General features: G+C 35.1%; 1 protein-coding gene across 1 annotated transcript in view; it reads right to left on the bottom strand.

Moving 5' to 3' along the window:
- Positions 1 to 2,037: 2,037 nt before the first annotated feature.
- The window catches only part of SYT10 (synaptotagmin 10), a 67,732-nt gene continuing 46,157 nt past the window's right edge, over positions 2,038 to 23,612 (bottom strand). Inside the window, exons 4-7 of the mRNA XM_004052952.5 lie at positions 16,312 to 16,432; positions 13,491 to 13,662; positions 10,977 to 11,106; positions 2,038 to 8,025 (exon numbers count right to left, since the gene is read on the bottom strand). Coding sequence (XP_004053000.2) covers positions 7,954 to 8,025; positions 10,977 to 11,106; positions 13,491 to 13,662; positions 16,312 to 16,432 — 495 coding nt within the window. The 3' untranslated portion in view covers positions 2,038 to 7,953. The remainder of the gene's footprint in view (positions 8,026 to 10,976; positions 11,107 to 13,490; positions 13,663 to 16,311; positions 16,433 to 23,612) is intronic.

Genomic DNA, 23,612 nt, shown 5'->3' with positions numbered 1-23,612 from the left:
ATTGACTCAGGTCTAGCTTCCCATTTAAAGTAAGTTTTTTACACATGTATGTTCTAAAATTAATAAAAAAACACTTGCTCATAAAAATGCACACAACCTAATCAGACTCACTAAATGCATTCCTAGTGGGAATGAATTCATTTCTGTTCACATAATTTATACTCATAGTTGGAACTTGGATGATTTTTTTCCACTTTGAGAAATTTTTTAATTCTAACTATAGCATGAAAATGGAAACTGCTTGTCAAGTGTCCTATTCGTGGTTTCTGTTTAGATTTTTGGTTTTATTCTCTGTGGACATTACCGGATACAACTTTACTCCTTTCTGTGTCACTGTACAAGTGGATAGAATCAAAACTATTCAAATTTAGCACAACAAGGGATTTTTAAGCAACAGCATAAATAATGGGTTATCCATGAAAAGGATTTTTTTCTGCTTCTTTCAGACACACTGGTGGGTGACAGTCGAAATCATCCTGGAAATTGCCAGGATAAGAACTTGTGCTTTTCAGGGGAAGATAATTTTGTTTAAACTTTGCTTTACATTTCATCACACATATATTTCGATATGTACTTTTTACTTATATATATTGTATAAATGTCCTTTATAGATTATAACCTAATATTTTGACATCTGCTTTGAAGAATGATTAGTTTGAGATATGCGTATATGGAAAATTTATCTGCATTAAAAAACAAAATAAAAACCTCTAAAAATAAATAAGGAAGAAAATCCTAATGGAAGAATGGGAAAAGACTTAATGAAATCCAAATTGCCAATCATTATGTAAAATATGACCAATCCCTCTAGAAAAAAAGGAAATAGAAATTAAAACTTTTTTTCATGTTCAAATTGGCAGATTCAAATAATAATGGCAATTGTGGATGAGGGTACTTGGAAGCTCTCATATATTGTTAGTGGGAATATAAATTTTAAACCAGTGTGAATATGAACACTTCCTGGGGAGAAATTTGGGAATACTACTAAGAAAATTTTTAAAAGTGGCAATCTGGCTACTTTTTTAAAACAGCAACTTAGATTTCATTCAGGCTCGTCATACTGTTTGAATATAGGGATTTCAACAAGGCCAGACAGGTCAGGTCATTGAGTTTTTATCCTGCCTCATTCTGGGACGAGGCATATATATATATATGTATTTTTTGTTTGTTTGTTTCTTTTTTTGAGATGGAGTTTCACTCTTTGCTCTTGTTGCCCAGGCTGGAGTATAGTGGTGCAATCTTGGCTCACTGCAACCTCTGCCTCCTGGGTTCAAGTGATTCTCCTGCCTCAGCCTCCCAAGTAGCTGGGAATACAGGCATCCACCACCATACCTGGCTAATTTTTTGTAGTTTTAGTAGAGATGGGGTTTCACCATGTTGGCCAGGCTGGTCTTGAACTCCTGACCTCAGATGATCCACCTGCCTCAGCCTCCCAAAGTGCTGGGATTACAGGCATGAGCTACCACGCCTGGCCTTACATATATATATAATTTTAAATAAACAATGACTCTAGGTACAGAACATCTGATTTGCAAACAGTTATGATTTTCTTTGAGTCAGTGCCTTGTTTACTGTCTAAAACTAGTAGCTATGCCTGTACTCTTGACGAAAATATTTTGAAAATTGGCGGCAAAGCACAAGAAGACAAATGACCCAGCAAAATATCTGATACACCCCAACTGCTCAATCACCTGCTAAGGTATTTCTAGGGGCTTGGAATTTTTTTTGGGGGTAAAACAAATTTAGCTAATGTGTGTAAATGGCATTTGCCGCTTTTAACACTTGACTCATGATTATTTCATTGCTTCTTGTGGAAATAATCAAAAAATTTAAAGAATAATTTTGTGATAAAAATGGAATATGTTACAGAAGACCTTAATTCAGTGTCTGAATTATTGGATTATTGATAAATATGTCATTCTGCACTACTAATGAGTGCCACAAATAATGTCTATTAAAGAAAACCTTAATAATATAAAGGTCACAAAATTAAATCTGGAAAAGATATTTTCTATAAACACAGACAAAAATAATTTATAATCACTTTATTTCTTTTTCAAAGTACATATGAAACAGAGTAAAATTATATTTCAAATGCTTTCCATTTTCTTTTACAAAAGTAATCATAAACTGTATACTTCATAACAGCTTTGAGGTTTAATTGTTACATAATTCATCTGAACCTGACAAATATAGTCACACATTCTAAAGAAGACATTGTAAAAATACTGCATTGTGTAACATCTTTTAAAGGTGGTTGCAAAAACATTTGTTCTAAGTAATACAATTATATGCTGTCAAGTTTCACAAATGACTGTTTATCATGTACAAAAGCCAGAAACACGAATTTCAAAAGATTTTAAAATTTCTGTTCTATAATATGGAAATCAAAGATATTGATTTGAACAATGGCCAAGTATTAAATCACAAAATTCAGCTGAAAAGTCACCTTATGAACAAAGACTAAAGGTACAAACAAATCAGATATAATGGATCCAAATAATTTGATGTTGTATGTGAAATGATGAATTTTAGTGGTTCCTGGCAGTTTAGAATAATTGGCAACATCTTGGACTATTCGTTAGTGGACTCATCACATTTACAATGTGAGGCAGTTCTTTTCGACTTTGACTTCTTTTTCCTGAAATAAAGGTTTTGCTTAATTGTCCATAATTTCTCCATATTTTGCAGGTGAATCCAATCACTTCTTTCCGTTGGAAAGGTCAATAACAAGTTAATGTGAATGGCACCACTTGGGCTGGACTTTTTGTCTATAAAACAAACTATAAATGCAAATATTTTGTATATTAGAGTTGGTCTACCTGCTTCTTGTTTATACAGTGATAAAATTTATGAAGCTATTCACACTGGAGATTACTATGTTCTTTAAGTGGAAAGCTTCAAGGGTATTTTTAAAGAAAAACAAAAATTATAATGAAACTCACAAAATGATCTATATAAATATAAATAGAACAAATCATGCAATTTTTGTACAGAATAATTTAATGACCAGTTTGTATGTAACCTAGGGATTATAGGTTGTTTTGGGTCCACCAACCTTATTCCATGGAAAAATCATAGCCGAATATAATTCATATATTGATGCTCAGATTAGGACAATTAAAAAAAAACAATTTTGAAAGAGATGATGAAATAAACATCTGAAATGCATTAACCTTCCAACATTGAGATTTATTTCTCTTAACACTTTTGGCTTATATCTATAATATTCATTAATATCTAATAAATTATTTTTGAGGGAACAAAAACATGAAATTGAATAACTGAAATCCACCACACTGTGCAGTAAATAAGGGGATCTGTATACATACAACAGATTACTCTTACAGCAAAATTTCAGGAGAAAATGGCTTATTTTTACCCTATGCCTGACAAGATCAGGCATAACTTTGCTCTTTGGAAAGGGCTCTCATGGTACAGGTGAGTTTAGAAGAAATTATTGTCAGTTTGAGATAAAAATATTTCCATACAAATGTATCTATCAATAGCAAGTCATTTCTAGTGTCTCAGCATAGAATCATCCTAATAATTCCTCCTGGCAGGAATATGTTTAAATCATTTCAGGCATGAAAAAGGCTACCCTTTCTCTTAAACGTTGTCTACTTATTTTTCAATCACCACTTCTAGTATTCAAAATGTTTGCATTCAGTAAACTGTTAAGTCACACTTCCACTTCAGCCTTTAATTTAGTGCCTGATTTTTCTAAGTCTCTGTAGCATGATGTTGTTGTGCCACCGAATCATACCCTGCTTTCTTATGATGAACAGGATGAAAGTGAAAATAACCTTTTACTTTGATGAGAAGACACTTGAACTGAGTATTAATTAACTGCCACTGTTCAAATACACATCTTTTTGGTTAACTGTTAATGGTAGATGACAACTAATTACTAATACATCTTTTATTAAATTACCGTTCACTTTAATTAACAGAATATTGAGTAATAAAACATAAAATTCTTACCTAAAAGGGTGTCACTGAATAATGTATTGGAAACAACATTTAGTTTAATTAGCTGTTTCTCATATAAAATATAAACTCATTCTTTTCTTCGAAATAATGGGTCTTTACAGCAGGTTCAGATGAATCATATCCTGAGCCATGTCACTGAGTTAACGATTAAATGCTCTGTCATAGGTGTTTTGGGAACAATATTAAATCATATACATTTCTCTAAAAGTTAAAACACATGTCTTTTGATTTTGCATCTCAATATCATATTTCCATATGCTTTAACTTCTTTGCTCAACTGTCATTTAATTATTTTACTTTCATTCTTTGAATCATTTCTCATTGACACCAATACATTTTTAGCCTAAAGTTTATAAAAATTTAGATCAAGTAGTGTACCTCAAAACAACTAGAGTAGCTTCAAGAACAAGTGAAGAAAAGTCTGCATTTTCTTTTTATTTAGTAGAGGTCAAATGATGTTCTCAAATCCTTAACAACTCCAGGTGTTTTTTATTATCAGGCAATTAAATTACCTGGTAAGTATTACAACTAAGGTGGCAAAAAAAATCAGACTAAATTCTATAAAAATATACGTTCTTAAATAATTTCAAGTACTCTTTTTGAGGAGGTAAAGAAATTACCACACGTTCAATGTTAAGATTTAGTGTTCCTTTATTTGTAATAGTCTTTGGCTCTTTTGGTAACTGATCCTCAAATAAGTTACATATTTTTTTATGGATAGTAAAAGCCGACCACAGGTTTGGAAGTTTGGCTTTTTCAATTTTCCAGTAATTAATCTTTAAATGAATTCTTTAGGAGATTGATAGCTCTTTATTGAGTTGCAAAATTTTAAAATAATAAACATTAGAGGAGAATAAACACAGTTGGGAATGTCAGTTAAATATCACCACCAAATAGGTTCAAATATATTTGCTTTTATTTATCAAAAACCTGAGTCAGTATTGATCAGTTGTGATCTCCCTGCAGTAACTACAACGTGCACACACTTCCCAAAACTGCATAAGAAAGTGAGTGCTTGGCTCTGCTTTCCTGTCTTTATTCCCCTAGCACTAGTCCTCATGATATTTGTTGCTGAACTGTGAATATATTCAATATGGAAATTTTTACATGTTAAATGAAGTATCAGAAACACAGGGTTGGCCTGACAAAAACAATTGTTGGGAAAAATATTATTAGGAAACCAGTGTGAAAAAAACAATGTTCTGAGTTTTATGAAAAGATATACTCCACAAACATGAGTGTTCTTTTCATATTCAATTCCCTTATCGCCCGATTGCCTGGTTAATCAGTTAAAAACAACAACAAATCCCTCCCCTAAAACTAAAAAGAATATCAATGTTATTATGCTAATGAATCAACCCTTACTCTTTTTTTTCCTAGACTGATATTTGGTAAGTCCCTGAAGAAGTCCCTGAAATTAGATGTTCACTATATACCTGAACTGCAACTTCATAATGTGTCAGTACTGTCATTAAAATGTGATGTCCCACACAAATGAGAGGGGATTTGTAATATCAAACCTTATTTTAAATACTGAAACTGAAAATATTTCATCTTCAGTTACAAGCAGAAAGATGGTAAGTTATGTGTATATGAATGTGTGGGCTGTGTAGAGTGAGGGTGTGTTGTATTAAAAGTGTTAGGATTACATTTTAATAATATGAACTGTCATTTTTAACAATCATGCCTTATTAATCTGAGCATAAACCTACCTCCTGAATTACATGAAAGATGAGTTGTGGTGAATTTCCTCTCGCTGATCTCTTTCTCAGGATTAACACATATCCTTGCATGATGAGTTTATTCTAACTTCAAGGAAACATTTAAAAAATTCTTTTAAAACTTATTTTAATCTACAATTCCCATATTAGAGTCTTCTGATTGGCCAATGGTTCACATTTTTTCATCACAAGCATTGGCTTTTTCTCCTTAGGGAGTAAAGAAAAGCGAGTTTCTAAGAATCAACAAAAAGTCCTTAAAATGTGTTTTTGGGTGAAAATAATTATACTCACTTAGGAAATGTAATTGCTAATTTACTTTAAGCTGCAGTTATATCTACTAATAAAACAATTGTCTCCAAAAATGTCATTCTATTAATAGTATAACTTTTTGTCTTCCTATTTGAAAAGTTTTATTTCCCAATAAAACAAATAATTTCAAAATGCAAGTGTCATCTTTCATTTTACCTATAGCAAATAATTCTTTTAGGCTCGACAAGGTAGCCAAATGTTTCCAAACAGCTTTCTTCTATTATTTTCAATGAGAAAATGTTAGCTAGGAGTACCTGTTTTCCTTAGGGTGGTATAAGCATTTTTGAAAAATCTGAGGCAGAACTGTGTTTGCCTTTAAAATGGTAATGTGCAAAATATTTACCTCTTAATTAACAGTAATGCCATCACTATAAGAGATGTCAACAAAATTTCCAGGCTTTTAAAACTTTTTTTTAATATTTAGAAATAATGGGATTTTACAAAAATAAAAATTTCATAACCGCTGATAAAATTTTCTCATCCAGGTAAATACGTTTTTATTTTCTTGCCTCTTTTTTTAAAAAAACACCAATTTTGAAATAAGCTTGAAATATATACTATCTATACCACACATCTTAAAAGTAAAGTTGGGGTAATTCAGTATAGATACCTTCCAACAGGGCCTGAAAATGGGACAAAATATGTTGACCTGATTTAAAAGAAAGTTCTGTCTTGTAAAAACACTTGCATAGTTTTTACATGTAGTGGCCTGAACCTTGATCCTTATGAAGGCAAATCCCTTTCATGCAAGGACTGGAGGCCTGGGCCTTTAGAATTAATTTGTTTATTATTTTTTAAGCACTGAAGTTGTATTACTAATATTTATAGTATATTTCTATATGTTGCTGAAAATAAATCATCCTTTCTTTAAGAAAATACTGAATTCCAATGATTAGTTTCTGACTGGGTTTTAGAGTCACCATTACTGTGTACAATCTAAACGGTGATGAACACAGACAGTGTTGTTGTTCCTTTGGTGTCTGTTAGTATGGTCTATCAGAAATACAGGATCTATATGATAGCTTCAAGTCACAAAAAATACACGTCACAAAAAAATACATGTCACAGTACTTGAGAACCTTACAAACACTTAAAAAATTAACTTCTGATTCTGTTCACTTAGAAATACTAATGCTACATTTGAGATGAAGATTATTAGAATTTTAAAAATATCAGTTGAACAGTGCAACAGATATTTGAGCTAACGTTACAGTAAAACAGTATAAAATGGTAGCCACAATGGCTCAGCCTCCGTTTTTCAGCCAATAAGTATTACTTCTTAAATTTATATTCAAAATGATTCTTTAAATTTACAGCTTTGTCTGTGTATTTTAAAGAACAAGCTTGAGAGACAAGTTTTGAGTTTAGCGGAGCCAAACCTCACCAAGAAAGTAATTTTCTGAGAATGAAAGAAAAGTATTATCAGATAAGTAACATTAATTTGATTGCGCAAGGATTTAATGTTGTGTAAGTTAAGTTCAAAATCTCCTTTTAAGTTTATACAGAACCACGTGCACAACTAGAAATGAACACAGTATAACAAAATCAAACCCATACATATATGACATGTGCTACTTTATACAATAGCAGCATAAACTATATTTAATTTTAGGTAAGTATGAACTGTTTAAAAAAACATTTCATATGCAAAGAATTACAACATAGTAAAACACTCTTTGTGCTAACAGGCATTTGACACGAAGGATAAAATGCCTTATGCAACTAAGGACTATATGTATTCAAGTAAAATGTATTGATGTTCAAAGTTAAAAAATCAACAATAAAAGCAAATAAAAAAGTGCACATCAAGTTTGTTCATTAGTACGGATATATTTTAAATGAGGAAACCAAACCTTCCACTTTTTTTTTTTTCTGATTCAATGAGCACGTGATCCTAGATTCTTAATATCATGGTCTCATTTTGGAGGCATTATGGTGTGGAAGGTGGTTTGGGAGAAGGGCAGGATCCTTGACTGTCAAAACTGGTCGCCCGGCCAGGTAACTGAAAGACAAAAATTTCATAATGTATGATCTAGTACAGAAATAGAACACAGTGGTTAGTTGTTGCTCCCTTTTAATAGTGAATATTCAACCATAATATGCGAATCTCTGAAGAAAAGAAATACATAACTCCCTTTGCCCTTCAGAACTTACCTTCTCTGCTACTATGAAGGGACATGGATGTCTCATAGAATGTAGGCAGAGCATGGTACACAGATGTACATGGAGCAGCCCTGTGTAGACAACTATTTATGACTGCAGAATAATTTCAAATTTTACAACAGGGTTTTAGCTCTTTTCTATAAAAAATAAATGGTTTACTTTAGTAAACCATTCATCTCGGCTCACTGCAACCTCTGCCTCCTGGGTTTAAGCGATTCTCTTGCCTCAGCCTCCCGAGTAGCTTGGATTACAGGCGCCCGCCACCACGCCCGGCTAATTTTTGTATTTTTAGTAGAGATCGGGTTTCACCATGTTGGCCAGGCTGGTTTACTTTAGTGAGGGGCGATTTCTAGGAAAGAGCAGTAAGAGGTTCGAAACACAAGAGACTGCATTCCACTTGCTTTAAGGCAGGAGGTGATCATGGAGGCGGTTAATGAGATGAGAACTGCGTTTGGCAGATGGGAGCCCCAAGTGACAGAGATACTTTCTCACAATCCTTAAATGCCTGTATGTATTTAAAAAGTTTAATTACAACAAAACAAATGATTATCTAGATAAAAGGAACCTGATTTTCTTTTTCTTTTCTTTTTTTTTTTTTTTGAGATGGAGTCTCACTGTTGTTGCCCAGGCTGGAGTGTAGTGGTGAGATCTCAGCTCACTGCAACCTCCGCCTCCTGGATTTAAGCAATTCTCCTGCCTCAGCCTCCCAAGTAGCTTGGATTACAGGCGCCTGCCCCCAAGCCCGGCTAATTTTTGTATTTTTAGTAGAGACGGGGTTTCACCATGTTGGCCAGGCTGGTCTCGAACTCCTGACCTCAAGTGATCCATCCACCTCAGCCTCCCAAAGTGCTGGGATTACAGGCGTGAGCCACCACACCCGGTGGAGGAACCCGATTTTCTACATGATACTTTAGTCTTTGTTGTACCAATGGACACAACTCTCGAATAACTGTTCCCTTATCATATTTATGCTTTCTGTGACAATAACATATATAATTATATACTTATTTTTCCTATAATGCACAATCCAGCTAGTTCTTAGGTCCCTAGTCCGTATATTCTGTTTGACTAGTGAATGTAGAGCAGGGGTTAAAAGGAGCTATTTTGCTGGAGAATGTACATTTACACAATCTTGTTCTCCGTAACTATCTGGGATCTTTTTCTGATGACTATATTGTAGCTTATCTTCCTGTATATTCAGTTATGACAAAAAAGTGTCTACACATTCTCAAACACAAACATGTGCCTATTACATAATTCCCCTTCATCAGAGAAATGTAAAGCTGCTTACTAAGCACTAATAAATAATTAATATGCCTTGGGTCATAAAGCACCTTTCTCTCATTACTTGAGAGTTCTTGCTCACATTATCTCACTTCTCCCTGCATCATCCCTGTGAAGCCGGTAGAGGCATGCAGTTCTATTTTTGTTAAATATGGAGAAGTGTAGTTGGAGACGGAGTGAACAGGCTGCTCAGAAGTAGACAGCCAGAGAAACAAAATTAGAATCCACCTCTCCATTCAGAGTGAGTTCCTGCCCAACATGGCTTTACTCTCCTTTTTAGATTTTTAGAATTAATGTTCACTTTTCATACTTAAGAAAAGATCAGAACCAGGAAAAGAATACTAATTATACAATAAGCAGTAAAGTGTACTTTAGACAACATCCACTGTTGAAACAAATAATAACTTTCCAAGCCGTGAGCTACTCAGAGAATACACGTCTATACTCATAAAGTTCTAGGGGAAAACACCAAGTGACTGGGTATCTGTGTGTGTGTGTGTGTGTGTGTGTGTGTGTGTGTGTGTGTGTGTGTGTGTTTGTAGATGCATTTGTGTGTGTGTGTCTTTTATGATTTATACTAAATTATGAAGTCAGATAAAGACTTGACACATTCACATATAAACAGATATTGACGATGACAGTTCACCTGTGTGAGCATGCAATGCTCATTTGGTGTTCATCCTATTTCCCTTAACATGTCCTGAGTAACAAAGCCAAGGTCACTTTTTTTGTGACTAAACTGAGATTAGAACCTCGTCCCACTGATATTTAGTCAATTATACTGCACAGCCTCTCCCATTCAATCCAGTCCCTAGTGCCAGAACAAGAAGCACTAAGCACTTAATATTCATCATTTCTTTAGTTTTACTCTGAGCTTACCACTATTTCAGAGTCATAGCAGAAACACAGAGGGTAAAGTAACTTGCCCGAGGTTTCACAACAAGCAGTCACACAGCAGAGCCAGGCCTTGAACTCGACTAAACTGACACCTCAATATTTTAAAAACCTGTGGGCAGTTTTACTTCCTGACCAGAGCTGAGGGAGACATATCTTTCCCCTTACGCAGAAAAGTTATATTAGGTGACAGCACCTTTATTTAGGGATTGTGGAACACTTTAGGTAAGGTGGCTGTTTTTTACGGAAGAGAAGGACAAAAATGCAGTTTCCAGTTAGTAACAAACTTACTAGATTGCTCCAGCACTCACTGATGTAAGTTTTCAGGCTATGCAAAAAAAAAAAAAAAAAAAAAAAAAAAAGAGACTTGCAAATGGCTTACTGTCCAAAAGAATATGAAGCCCAGAAAATGTAGTGTTTTTTAAAATCCAGGAAGGCACACAGAACTTTGAATATTAAATGTTAGAGAATGTGGGACAAAAGCAAGAACAATCTTTTCTGTTTTTTTAACAAGGGCGAATACATAAAATATCAGATAAAGGTTAGCAAATAAATAATATTTAAGCAAAAGAGACAACAAAAAGAGCAGATGTAAGGAACTCACAAGCTTACCTCCAGCAACGGGTGCCAGTGCGTTATTGGTTTTCGATGATAGGCCAGCATTTCATTCCAGTGGTCTCGCCCAAGACCCTCAGCGTCCAGTCCTGTTCTGCACACTCCTATGACCTCATTGTGTCCTACCCTATGATTTGTGGGATATTATATTTTCATTTCCAACATTCAAAGATAAAGGGGTTTTCACAAATCTTAGTAGAATTTTAAAAATATGATTAAAACATTAGATTCTGTAATTTTGCAGATTATGCTACTTCAGACCGAATGAAATCTCTTAAGTAAATCAACATTTACTAAACAGTATCAACATTCAAAAAATGAATGTGTATAAGAGGCACACACAAACCATTTCAGTGCTTTGTAGTTTAAGCACATTTCATCATAATAAAAATGGCATGAATGAGAAATACCAGTAGGTCTTTACCTATATGATGAGTGTCTTTCTTGGAAGCAGTCTTATTTAATACAAGTGATGTAAAACAAATCTTGTTCTTTCCACAAAGCTTAATGTTTTATAACGATGTTTAGATTTCTCACCAAGAAATACAGTACCAATTTTCTTTAATTGACTCTAAATGATACCTCAGTGTGTTACCACTTGTATTACAATTAAATAGGGCAGGATTATGTTCAGTTGCATGGCATGTGATTTATTTTTGCATAACAGAAAACATGCTGGACAACATTTGTATTTTCTATTCAGGTCCTGCTTTCGTAGCAATGAATCAAGATGATAATAATAACAGTTAATATTTTTGAGAGCTTATTATGTGCCAGTGTTCTAGGTAGTTTAAATGTACTGACCCAATTAATTCTCCCACCATGACCATGAATATCATTATTATCATTCTCTCATTTTATGAATAAACTAAATGCCCAGAAGATTAGGAGCTGGCCTGACTTTACACACTTAGTAAGAGGCAGAGACAGGAGCTGAATCAAAGGAGTTGTTGGCTCAAGAGCACTTGTGGTTAAGTTGCTTCTCAAGAATGGAATGTCATTGAAAGGAGTTTCAATTTTGACAGACATCTCCAAAGATACTTTTGAGATGATTTTAGAACAATTTCATTACTTTTTTTCCCATCACTGATGTAGATATGTATATGTAGTATTATTTTCTTTAATATGAAATTTCCCAAACAAGCATGTTTTTAGGTACAAAAATTTTGTCTTCCTGTGTATATCTTGTTAGCATCCATTTCCCTAAAATTGCCTGAGTGACAAATGCTCAGTTGTATCTACCTGCACTTATTGCTGTGAGAAATCAATAGGGGTAATTGGCAAAGCAGAATAGGGCTCCTGATGAAAACATCTGCAACTTTTTTAGTTTGAAATTTCAATGGATTCAAGAGTTTGCTCTCTCTTTCTAAATAGTAGTCAGAAGTTAAAATTTTTTAAAAATTATAAATTCATGTCTAGTAGACAGTGCTTGCAAATGTTATTTTTCAGTGTTTTTCCCCCTAGCTCTAAGCCAGAGGAGAGCACATTAATATCTCTCAGTTATAGGGTCCTGGTGATGATACTATAAAATGGACACTTAGCGTGAGTTTGTGTGTTTTAGAACAAAATAAATATACTAAGGTACTGTTTATGTGCTGATAATTTTGTAGGTTAAAAACACAAGTATTCATTTCCAAAGATTTTATAAATATAAAGGGCAAAATAATGAGAGGAAGTATATAGTAAGGCCCAAATAAGAGACATAAACCATTGATGGGACAAGAGTTCAGAGGAAGAAGAGGATTGGTCAGCAAAGCAAGACTTACAGAGATGCTGAAATAAGCCAGGCTGTGGGGTGTTGGTGGGACATGATACACAAAGCTGGAGGACAGTCCAGGCAACGGGGAGAGTGGGAGGGCAAAGGTAAGAGCTGCAGAGGGAAGGATCTTCAGAGCTGCATACAGGAGGTTGCAATGTTTTCATGAAAGCAGGAGTGACTCAAAGAGTGTGATCTGGAAGAACTATCCATAAAGCAATGCTTTAAGATTGATGTGAAGGCATCAAAGCTGTATCCTTATGACTACTTATTCACTTTCCACTCTTACTCCTCGTTGTTCACAGTTCTATATGATGCTTAAGTTTTACAAATGGGAAAAGTGATTCTCAAAGTGATTATGTAACATGTCCTCTCATGCAGCTAGTTAATGATAGAACTCGGGTAAGCATCATGATATTCATATTCCAGCCTAGTTGGTAAAACAAATTCTGTTGATTATAATCTCTGTTGTTACTATAAAAAGACTCCACAATAGTGCTTTCTTGAATACGTTCTATACTACTTCTGGACCCATTCTTTCACCAGTCCCTGGTGAATTTTAATTTAAAGATGACTTCTTTTGGAAATGAAAATCCAGAACTATAACACAGAAAACAATGAATTTTCAAGGAATCATTATTCCCTCCTCCAATTTAAATTAAAACTGTTGTAGCAGTAAATGACCTGAAAAGCTGAGTTTGGCCTGCGCATGACTAGACATGGCTGCTCTTCAGTGAGAAGAGAGATACACATACCTATCGTAATCCATGACCGCAATGGAGAGGCTGACCTGGTCCACGTTCTCTGGAGGGATGTCAAAAATAATGGCCTCATTGTACACAGGGTTTAGAGTGTTTTTCTTTGTAGTTGTTTTCCTCTTTTTTAATCTTCGACCTTCACACATCAGGGACACTTTGACATAAGGATCTAGGAATAAGAAGATAACTTTATTAAAATAAAAGTAATAGTACAAAGCATAAATAAAACTGCAGTTTATTTTTACTAAATAAGACCTATAGTACTAAGGCCTATATTAAGACCTTTAGTATTACCAATTTTAAATTTGTCTCCAAAAAAAAGAGTAATTGTAGTAAGGTTAGTTTCTTTCAAAATGGTCTAGAGTAAGAAGATCAAAACTTGTGAAAGACTTAGCAACTCTGTACCTAGACAGATAGAGATGATCACAATAAGAAGAAATTAGAAAGCAAAAGCTATACTTGGAATTTTCTTCAATTACTGGAACAGGACCTAAAATTAAAAATAACATTTGCTTGATAAGGAACTTGGATGGAAAAAAATGATACTTACAAGTGATTTATTGCATGCACAACAGTAAATGATAAAAGGGGGGATATTTGGTTTAAAGATGGCCACACAAAAAGAAGCCTCCTGATATGACATTGTCTACATCATGCCAATTACAGGGGAAAAATTTAGTTGGGCTACATTTTTACAGGCCAAAGGGATCAGATAATTGTTGACAAGTTCTGCTACAGCTGACTTGACATCTATCCTATTACCCTTACCATCTTAAATTGTAAAACTGCTATAGTATTATAGAAAATTATATGATGGTTACACAAAATTTCCAACAAGCCTTACTTTTGTACCTTTTATTCAAAGCAGGCACGGTTTTGGGAGGTGATACTGACATTGGGTTGAGTACACTAGATAGTTAAACAATCAGTGTTTGCTATCTTAATTTTTTTTTCGTTCTGACCATCCTCTAACTGTAGCACCAATATTTCTTTTTTCCTATTTCCATAGTAATACATTTTATTTCCATAGAATAAACCAAAATGATGGCAATATTAATTTATTTGAGCATGTGAATGCTTCTTAAACTCTTGAAATATGTATCTGTATATTTCCAAAGTATTCCCATCAAGAAGCAAGGTATTCGTGGCTGGAAATAGGGTATGTAGAGGAAAACAAGATAACAGGGTCATGTTAATGTCTGTTTCCTATTTATTTTTAAATTTTTAAATAATACGAAGTATGTCCTAAGGAGAAGCTCATTTCTGTGATACAGCTTTGTGTTTGAGCCCACAGGCCTACGCCTTCTAATGAACAGTGAGAATGAGAGGCACAGATTACCCTTTGTAACTCCCGTCACGTCTCTGACTACATTTCTCTGCTTGTGACAAGGATAATTTACTGGCTCTTTAGTTGATTCACAACCCTGTTGTGAGGATTAATGAGGAGGTGCTCTCAAAGCATGCGCTCCTCCGATGAAAAGTTTCATATAAATAAAATGTAATCTTGCACTTAATTATAACTTTGATGTTGTTTTCTTGTCTCAAAATTTGATCTCTTTTCATACACAGTAAAAAGGAGTAGAATAAACAATTTGCAGAGTACACTGTTTATCTTAAATTCGTCAACATTTACTGACCCAAGACTTTTTCACCAAAATTAATGTAGCATTTACTTGTTCTACTTTCACATACACACTATGTATCGCAAATTTTAAAAAATGAACATCATGACATAGTTCAAAAATCCATGATAGACAGATATACAATAAGTAGTGTCTCTCCCATTTGTCTTCATCCCTCTCCATCCCTTAGTTTTTGTATATCACTTCAGTATTTTTAATACAAATATTAGCAATATGAATATGTATTCCAAATTTCCCCATTCTTACACAGAAGGGTGCATAATATTCATGTTAATTTTTTACCTCCTTTTTAAAATTCACTTGTACATCCTGGAGCTATTTCCACACCAGAACTTACAGTTCTCTTATTTTTTTTGTGATGCAAATTTAGGTTTTGTTGTTGTTCTGCAAAACCACAAATTATAGATCTTCCCCAAATGTCATCCTTTATTTCCACCACTATTTCTTATTTCTGTTTACTACAACAAATACCTACCAGTCTCCCTACTGTTCCCTTATCATTTTTCTTCCACAGAGCTGTGCCAGTGTTTATGTATTAAATTCTAAGTAATTACCCAGAACTGCAGTGAATTAAATAAAGGGATGAAGAAACATGATGTATCTTTATCTTTTTATCAAAGTTAGCATAAGACGAATTTCCTTCAAGAATTTCTTTCAGAATCTTCAAGAAGCATTACTTTATTTTATTATTTATTTCAGACCCTACAGATGCACAAATTTTTAGTTAGGTGGAAAAAATGCAAATGCAAATGGTAGTCGTGGAACATGGCTATTTCTCTGCAGATCAGGTGAGGGGAATAAATTCAGACTAAACATATCTTCACATGGCCTCACTCATCGCTTAAGCCTAAGAATCTTCCTTTATAAACAACTGACTAGCTGAAAGTAGGGGAGTAGATGGTAAATTATGTATTTTTGAGACAGTACTAAATTGGTAGTGGAAGAAATAGAAACAAGAACCCAAATTCAGATCTATTTGATAACACCTTTTAAAAATTTCATAATGATAACATATATAAAAGAGATGAATTGGAACATTTAAATTTTTAATCTTTTTTTTCTTTTGTAGTACACCCATTATAGACAAATAATTCAGTAGTCATGTATCATTTTTAGATACATGAACTATTTCATTTGAGATTGTGCCCTTGGTCCTATGGCCATTGTGTACATACCTGATGAGCCAGTAATATCCATCGCCTTCAGATTTCTGCACTTAATGACTGTCAATGTCATACGCCCAGCCGTCGGCAAGTAACAAAGGGAAAACATGATTTCACCCAGGTCTATACTTTCCTAGAAAGGCAATCGGCATGTTAGCAATTTCAAACATTGAAGGGTGAAAACCAAAAATAATGAAAGATGTTGAATACAAAATCATTTTAGTAGAATATTGGAATGTCATTTTAAATTGTTTTATTGAGGATAATACAGATAACATTGCAAGAAAGCTATTCTGAATGCAGTAAGCAAAAAGAGTGTATCCCAGTTGCTTATTTGCTATCTCCACTTGTATTTACAACAAGAATCTCAAACAACATAGTCAAAGCCAGACTATGATTCCACCCATGCCCCATTATCTTCCAAAACTGATTCTTCTGTCAGTGTTTCCGCAATCAACAAATGGCATCATAATTCACCCAAAGGCAGAAGCCAAAAACCCAGTAGTGACTATTATTCTTTTATCCTCACCCTATGAGCAACCCATGGGCAAGTCCTGTCTACACTATCTACAAAATATATCCCAAATCAGTGACTTTCTTTTCAGCTCTACTACTGCCATTCAAGCCACCATCACCACTTGCCAGGATTACTTTACTAGCCTCTAAAACAAAATTCTCATTCCAGAAGTTAATCTTCACACAGCAAGGTGATCATTTATGAAATGCAAATCTCTTGCTTAAAACTGTTTAAGGGATCACAACTGTAGTGGAATAAAATCCAAACTCCTTACCCTGGCATGTAAGTGGAATAACTTCAAGTCCTGGTGTGCCTGGGACATTCCTGGTTTGTACCTATTATTATGGTGTAATTATTAAAAACATCCCCGTCCACATTTGTTTTTTGAGACAGAGTCTCGCTCTGTTGCCCAGGCTGGAATGCAGTGGTATGACCTCGGCTCACTGCAGCCTCCACCTCTGTTCAAGCAATTCTCCTGTCTCAGCCACCTGAGTAGCTGGGATTACAGGCATGCAACACCACACCTGGCTAATTTTTGTATTTTTAGTTTCGACTGTTGGCCAGTCTGCTCTCAAACTCTTGACCTCAAGTGATGTGCCCACCTCAGCCTTCCAATCTGTCCACATTTAAATATGTCTTTGTTTGGCTAATACATTAGAACATCACACACATAAGGTTTATGTCATCTGGGCCCTACCTTTCTCTCTAACATTTTTTCATTCCTTTCCCCTCCAAGGTTTGATGCAGACACAAATGTCTTTCTGTGTGTGTGTGTGTTACTCAAACAAATGAAGTTTGTTCCTGCTTTGGGGCTTCTGTGTGTTTTTTTTCCCTTTGACTAGTACTTCTTTCTCTTAAATCTTTATATGGCTGACTTCTTACCATGAAGAACTCAACTCAAACAGCATCTCTGCAGTGGGGTCTTCTCCCATCATTCATTCTGAGACTGTACATCCTTCATATCCTATACTCACCTCACTCCCAGACCCTTCACATATTTTTGTAGTACTTATTGTCTGATATCATCTTTAAATTCTTTTTTGTTTGTTTCCCTGACTCCCAGATATAACACCTAGGAGAGCAGGGTTCTTGGCTGTCTTACTTTCTACAATGTACTGAAGTGCATGATGCATAGCTGATACACACCAGTTCATATTTTTTGAGGAACTGAATACATTATTTAATTAATCTGGATAAAACTTGACCTGTTTTGTTTCATTTTTATAAAGCAGAACTGTCCACACTACCCTGATATAGATTTATATGTGGTCTTTGAGTGCATAGATGGTGGACAAATGAAAATGAATGTGGACAATGGACAATTTAGGATGCTCCTTAAAGAGTTGTTTACAGGATTCAATGAAATCATGCCTGGTAAGAAATTTGTGGCAGGTTTACTTTTGGGGGAAATAACTCGCTGATTATGCACCCAGGTCCACAGAGCTGGGGTCTTAAACTTTTTTCATGATACACTATTAACAACTATTGGGCTTACTCATATAGCTCAGGTTCTGATTCACATGATTCTCATTTCTTTATTCATGGTCTAGAAGTTGTACAGACAAGTAATTCAGAGAAAAAACTAATTAAATTTGTGTTTGACCCCCAGTTTTCTACTTTCTAAAAGTGAGATCCTGGGAAATTCAATTAAGTTTTTAATCTCCAAAATTTCATTTTCAAATTGAGAATAACGCTCACTTCACAAGGGTTGTAAGCATTAAAGGAGATAATGTAAATAAAGCATAAGGCACTTTATACAGGGTTTGGCATGTGATAAGGAATGATGTTTTGTTTACTACTGTATTGCTGGCACATACAGCAGTGTCTTAGATATATCAGGCATTCAGTAAGTACTGGATACATGAAAAGCTTAATAATGGAAGTGATTAGTATTGCAAGACTATTAATAAACAAAAACTATTTTGAAAGAAAGGTATATCCAACTGGATATCCTTTGGGCTAGTGGATTGCTGTAGACCAAAAATAGTGAGCAAGATCCCATAGAAGAGGGTTGAGGAAAAACAGAAAGAGCACAGCCTACTGCTGAAGAAGGAACATCCTTCTCTTCCTTCTAACATTTTTTTTTTTTTTTTTTTTTGAGACAGGGACTCTCACTCTGTCACCCAGGCTGGAGGGCAGTAGTGCAACCATTGCTCATGGCAGGCTCAACCTCTCGGGCTCAGGCAATCCTCCCACCACAGCCTAGCTGGGATTATAGGCATGTACCACCAAGCCTGGTTAATTTTGGTATTTTTTGTAGAGACAGGGTTTCACCATGTTGGCCAGGCTGGTCTTGAACTCCTGGGCTTAAGCATCTACCTGCCTCGGCCTCCCAAAGTGCTGGGGTTACAGGCGGGTCCAATCTCACACACGCAATGTGGAGATGGGGAAATTAATAGCAGTAAGTCTAGTGAAGACAGCAAGTAAAAATAGCTATAAAGACACAAAACTGCTAAAAAAAGAAGCAAATATTCTAAAAAGAATAGCAAATTGGAATCATTTTGTATTAGGGGTATTAAACAATAATAATGCCTCAGTAACTTAAACTCAACATTTTATTACAGACTTGAACAGTAGTTAATATTTAAAGTAATGACCTTGAGTCATCAAGGTAAGGAAATATATCCTATATATTCTGTTCAAGAAAATAGAGACATGTACACTATTTTTCAGGATTATTTTTATCCAAAATGCTTAAAATGTTTAAAGTGGTATTATAATTTCAGCTTAAAATGAGTAAGGCTTTGAGTTTCTGAAAATTGCGTGTAGTCTCATTTTTCTACAATTTTATATAAACATGAGTTTCCCATATCAACCTCTGAAAAATTCTTGTATTTTGGGGCAAATAACCATTTGAAAGCCTGTTATAAAGTCTAGGATGCAGTATTCCATAAAATTTATTTCGGGTAAGAAGATTTTTATTCCATTCTCATACACACTAATTTATTTCACTGAACAATCACAATAATAATCTTCAGAGTTCCTACTTGGAAAAGGAGCATATGAAAAAAGGGTAACACTGAAGCTGGCTCAGAGGTTATAAATTTGATTTCTTCATGCTGGCTCCACCAGAATGGAGCTGGGTAGATAAAGACCACTTTTTGATGATTGGCTATAGTCAACCTCACAGACTGAGTCACAGTTATAAAGTTTTTTCCATGTAGTCTCTTTCCAAAATAAAAATAAAAGTCACTGGAAAGATAAATTGACATGCAAATATTTGCATTGCATATCCTGTTACAGGACTAATAGTAAAATCAAGCTGTAGCAATGGAGTGTAAGAGATGGAGAGAAGGCAGATTAAAGCCTCCATAACTAGAAGGTCTATGAACCAAGAGTAGTATTCCTGGAGGAAAATAATCATTAGGTTGGGCTTAAAGAATTAACCAGATGGGACTTCACAGGGTGATGAGGAATAATGCTGTATGTGAGTACTACGATTATAATCAGAAATAAAAATGGTCAGTACGCATTGAGAAATATGGAGTTTGGAAACATGTTAGAGGAGAGTTAGGCTTGTTGTAGTTGTTTGATGTCTTCTATGGGCAAGGTGTTGGTGACATGAAAGGGTGGGAGCTTGGCAGAGTGGAAATGGCGTAGGTTCCTGGGTCAAAAAAACGAGTTAAAATTACCAAATCTTCCACGTTCTATTCCCAAGCACAAGGCAAAAATACTTGACCTCTCTGAGCTTGAGTTTAATTGCAAATAAAATGGAGACTATAATAAGTAACTCGAAAGGTAGATATCAAACATGTAAAGTGCCTGGTGTAAACAGGCACTCAAAAACAATAATGATGTTAATGAAAATAATATTTGAAAAAAAATTTCTTTATCTTGAGTAGGCTAGATTAGGATGAAAAAAGACATAAGAGAGAGAGGCCACTGAAATAAAGTTGGTGTGGGAAGATGTTGGCTGAGGAAAAGTTTGAATTCAGTGATATATTAGGAAGTAAGAATCATTAACACGTATTGAAAAAAAAACTAAACAAACAATTGGTTGTTGTGGTGATAGCAGTCATCACATCAACTTAGCACCTTAAATGCAGCCTGTCTTCCACATTTCCTTGGTGGTAAGAAAACAGATGATTTTCTTCAGACTGTTAAAAGTGAGATGTAGAACTAGATCAAATGAGCTTCTTCATCAAGTTACTAGTCCTTCATCTCCACCTGCCCACACAATAAGCTACAACAAAATACAGACCCAGAGTGGGTCTATTGGATTCAAACCACTGTAAAATGTATTTCTCCCTGACCTACACTTCTCATTCACCTGGAATTTAACCTTGAACAAGCTGCTTAACCTCACTTGACCTCAGTTTCCTTGGTATAACATGAGGTGCTCAAAGAGATGAGCTAATTTATTTTCCAGCTCTAAAATTTTGTAATTTTAAGCACTGGTAAAAAATGAGAACTAAATAACTCATATAGTTTAGGCATGTTGGAGAATGTCTGGTCAAGCCCTTTCAGGCTTTTGTTTGCTATAGCCCTGGTGGAGCCTCCTTGAAAAGACCACAAACAATCACTGATGTGAACAGATAAATTTATAGGTCAAGAACAAGTAGTTATAATCAAATCACCTCTGACTGTCTCTGCAGTCAGAATGAGATCCATTTTTATGGCTAATAACAATTATGTGGAGGGGTTGTAGCTATATTTAAAAGGGATAATATACAAAGACAATATATGTCAGAGTGCAGTTTGCAGCCTGACACACAGTAGGTGCCAGAAAACATACTACTTTTCTTTTTTGCTCAAAACCATGTTTCTGAGGTCAGTGATTATCATAAGGTGAATGTTCATACAAAAGCTTACTAAATGAGTAAATAAATAATAAGGTATCAGGCCAGGTCATGACTTCCGTTAGTTGCTGGAGAGGCAGCTACTGTGTGAAGGAGTGAAAGCTACCAGCAACTAGAAAACAAGTGACAAAGACACTTTTTACGGGTGTTGTGGTTTGTGTGAATGAAATTTCCTAAAATTGTGCAAGTGCTTGCCCACATAAGATGACCTTGAGAATACAATAAACCAGTCATAATAGTTTTGAGCCATTTAAAGATACATGCAAGGTTTGGGGAGCTACAGTTAGAGGATACTTATCTATTAGTTTTATTGGAGCTTATTTCTCTATAGAGCTCTCTAGTCTTGTGTGATATGGGGTTATGTTTGCTGTAATTCTATAGCACACTAAAATTTCACAATCAAATGTATCCCTAAGGTCTGTAAATTGCTCTTTTTCCTTACATATCTGGTAATTTCCCCCAGCCAGCCAGCACATGCAGTCTGCTGACTCTAGATGGCAAATGGGAGGGAGGAAGAAGCAATTTGATGGAGTACAATTAGGAAATGTAATTAACATTGTAACCCTTTTCCAGTTTCTAGCCCACTTTCCCCTTTTCCTTCAAAGAACCACAATTTTTGCACAACACGCCCTCCCTGCCTTTCCTCTTCCTCCCAGTGATTCTGATTCAATCAGGTTTCATTGTGGTCCATAGAGGTCAGGGAAGAAACAGGAAAAGGAGGCTTCTATCACAAAACCTAGTGAGATTCCTGGATTTTTACATCATATTTTCATTATTCACTCTTTTCTGCCTTCTCTACTTGAAGATAAAGAAAATGCTCACCAGGTGCCTTTTAGCAGGACCTCCTTGTGTTTCTGCACGAAAGAAGGAATGAATTTTATACTAAGCACATAATCTTAAGCATTGTGCTTGGCCATGGCACTAAATCCAGGTGAAGCATAGCTGAGGTCAGGGCAGGAATGGGGCAAAGAACATGGCTGTGTTAGGGACAGGATAATTACAAAACCCCTCTGGGCATTAAGCGATTAACAGCAACCACCCAGAGCTACTATTGCCAGGACACTGTTTAAGAGTGCCCACATTTCTGCTCAATGGGAGATCCATTTTCAGTTCCCTTCCAAATGGGAAATAACTACTAGTTTGGTGCAAAAATAATTGTGGTTTTGCCATTAAAAAAAAAAAAAAAAATGCAAAAACCGCAATTACTTTTGCACCATCCTCATAGATGCCAGAATGGTTTAGCTCTTGTCCTATCCAACACAACCATGGACTTTAGCTATCAGGAGCCACAAAGTGACAGAGCTGAGGCCTTAAAACAATCCTTCCTTGATTTAACTAATCAAGTCTCAAAATTAGCTGTGTAATGAAGACAGTGAAGTAAGAGGGAATAGCCCAACATAGATACTGAGACAAGTGCAACTTGAGACACAAAAAAGGATACAAATTTCATAACAACTCTTCTCTTCCTCATACTGGTTAAGAGATAATCATAAGCTTCTGGATGCAAAAAACCAGAGACTTATTCTCAAACTTCCATCATCATTTACAGATAAGGGCATGAAAACCTGTGTAATAAACTATATACAACTCTCCTTAGACTGTTTGATGCTTTTAAATATCTCTACAAAATTCTTAATTAAAGGAGTCCCTGTAAGTATTGCTGTATATAGACACCTAGACTGGATGAACTTGGCTCCACTATTTTAGAGTCTATCTTAAATTGATTGACATTGTTCCACTTCTTGCTCTCAAAGTTTCTTCTCCACGTAATAGCCACAGATCTTATTGATTCTAAGGGAGTCTATGGCTCACTTCTCAACAAAAGCCATCAATAGCCTCATATGTCACTCAGAATAAAACCCAAAGCTCTTTCCATGGCCTGAAGACTCTAGATGACCTGACTCTTGGCTATCTCTCTGATTTCATCTCCCATCACTCTCATCAGAGAGTTCTTATCTGAGCACTCTATCTAGGGTGGCCCCCACTCCACTACAACT

This window comes from Gorilla gorilla, chromosome 10 (genome assembly GCF_029281585.2).
Source record: "Gorilla gorilla gorilla isolate KB3781 chromosome 10, NHGRI_mGorGor1-v2.1_pri, whole genome shotgun sequence".
Lineage (NCBI taxonomy): Eukaryota > Metazoa > Chordata > Mammalia > Primates > Hominidae > Gorilla > Gorilla gorilla.
Note: the sequence above shows the minus strand (reverse complement) of the source record. Positions and strands in the feature narration are given on the sequence as shown.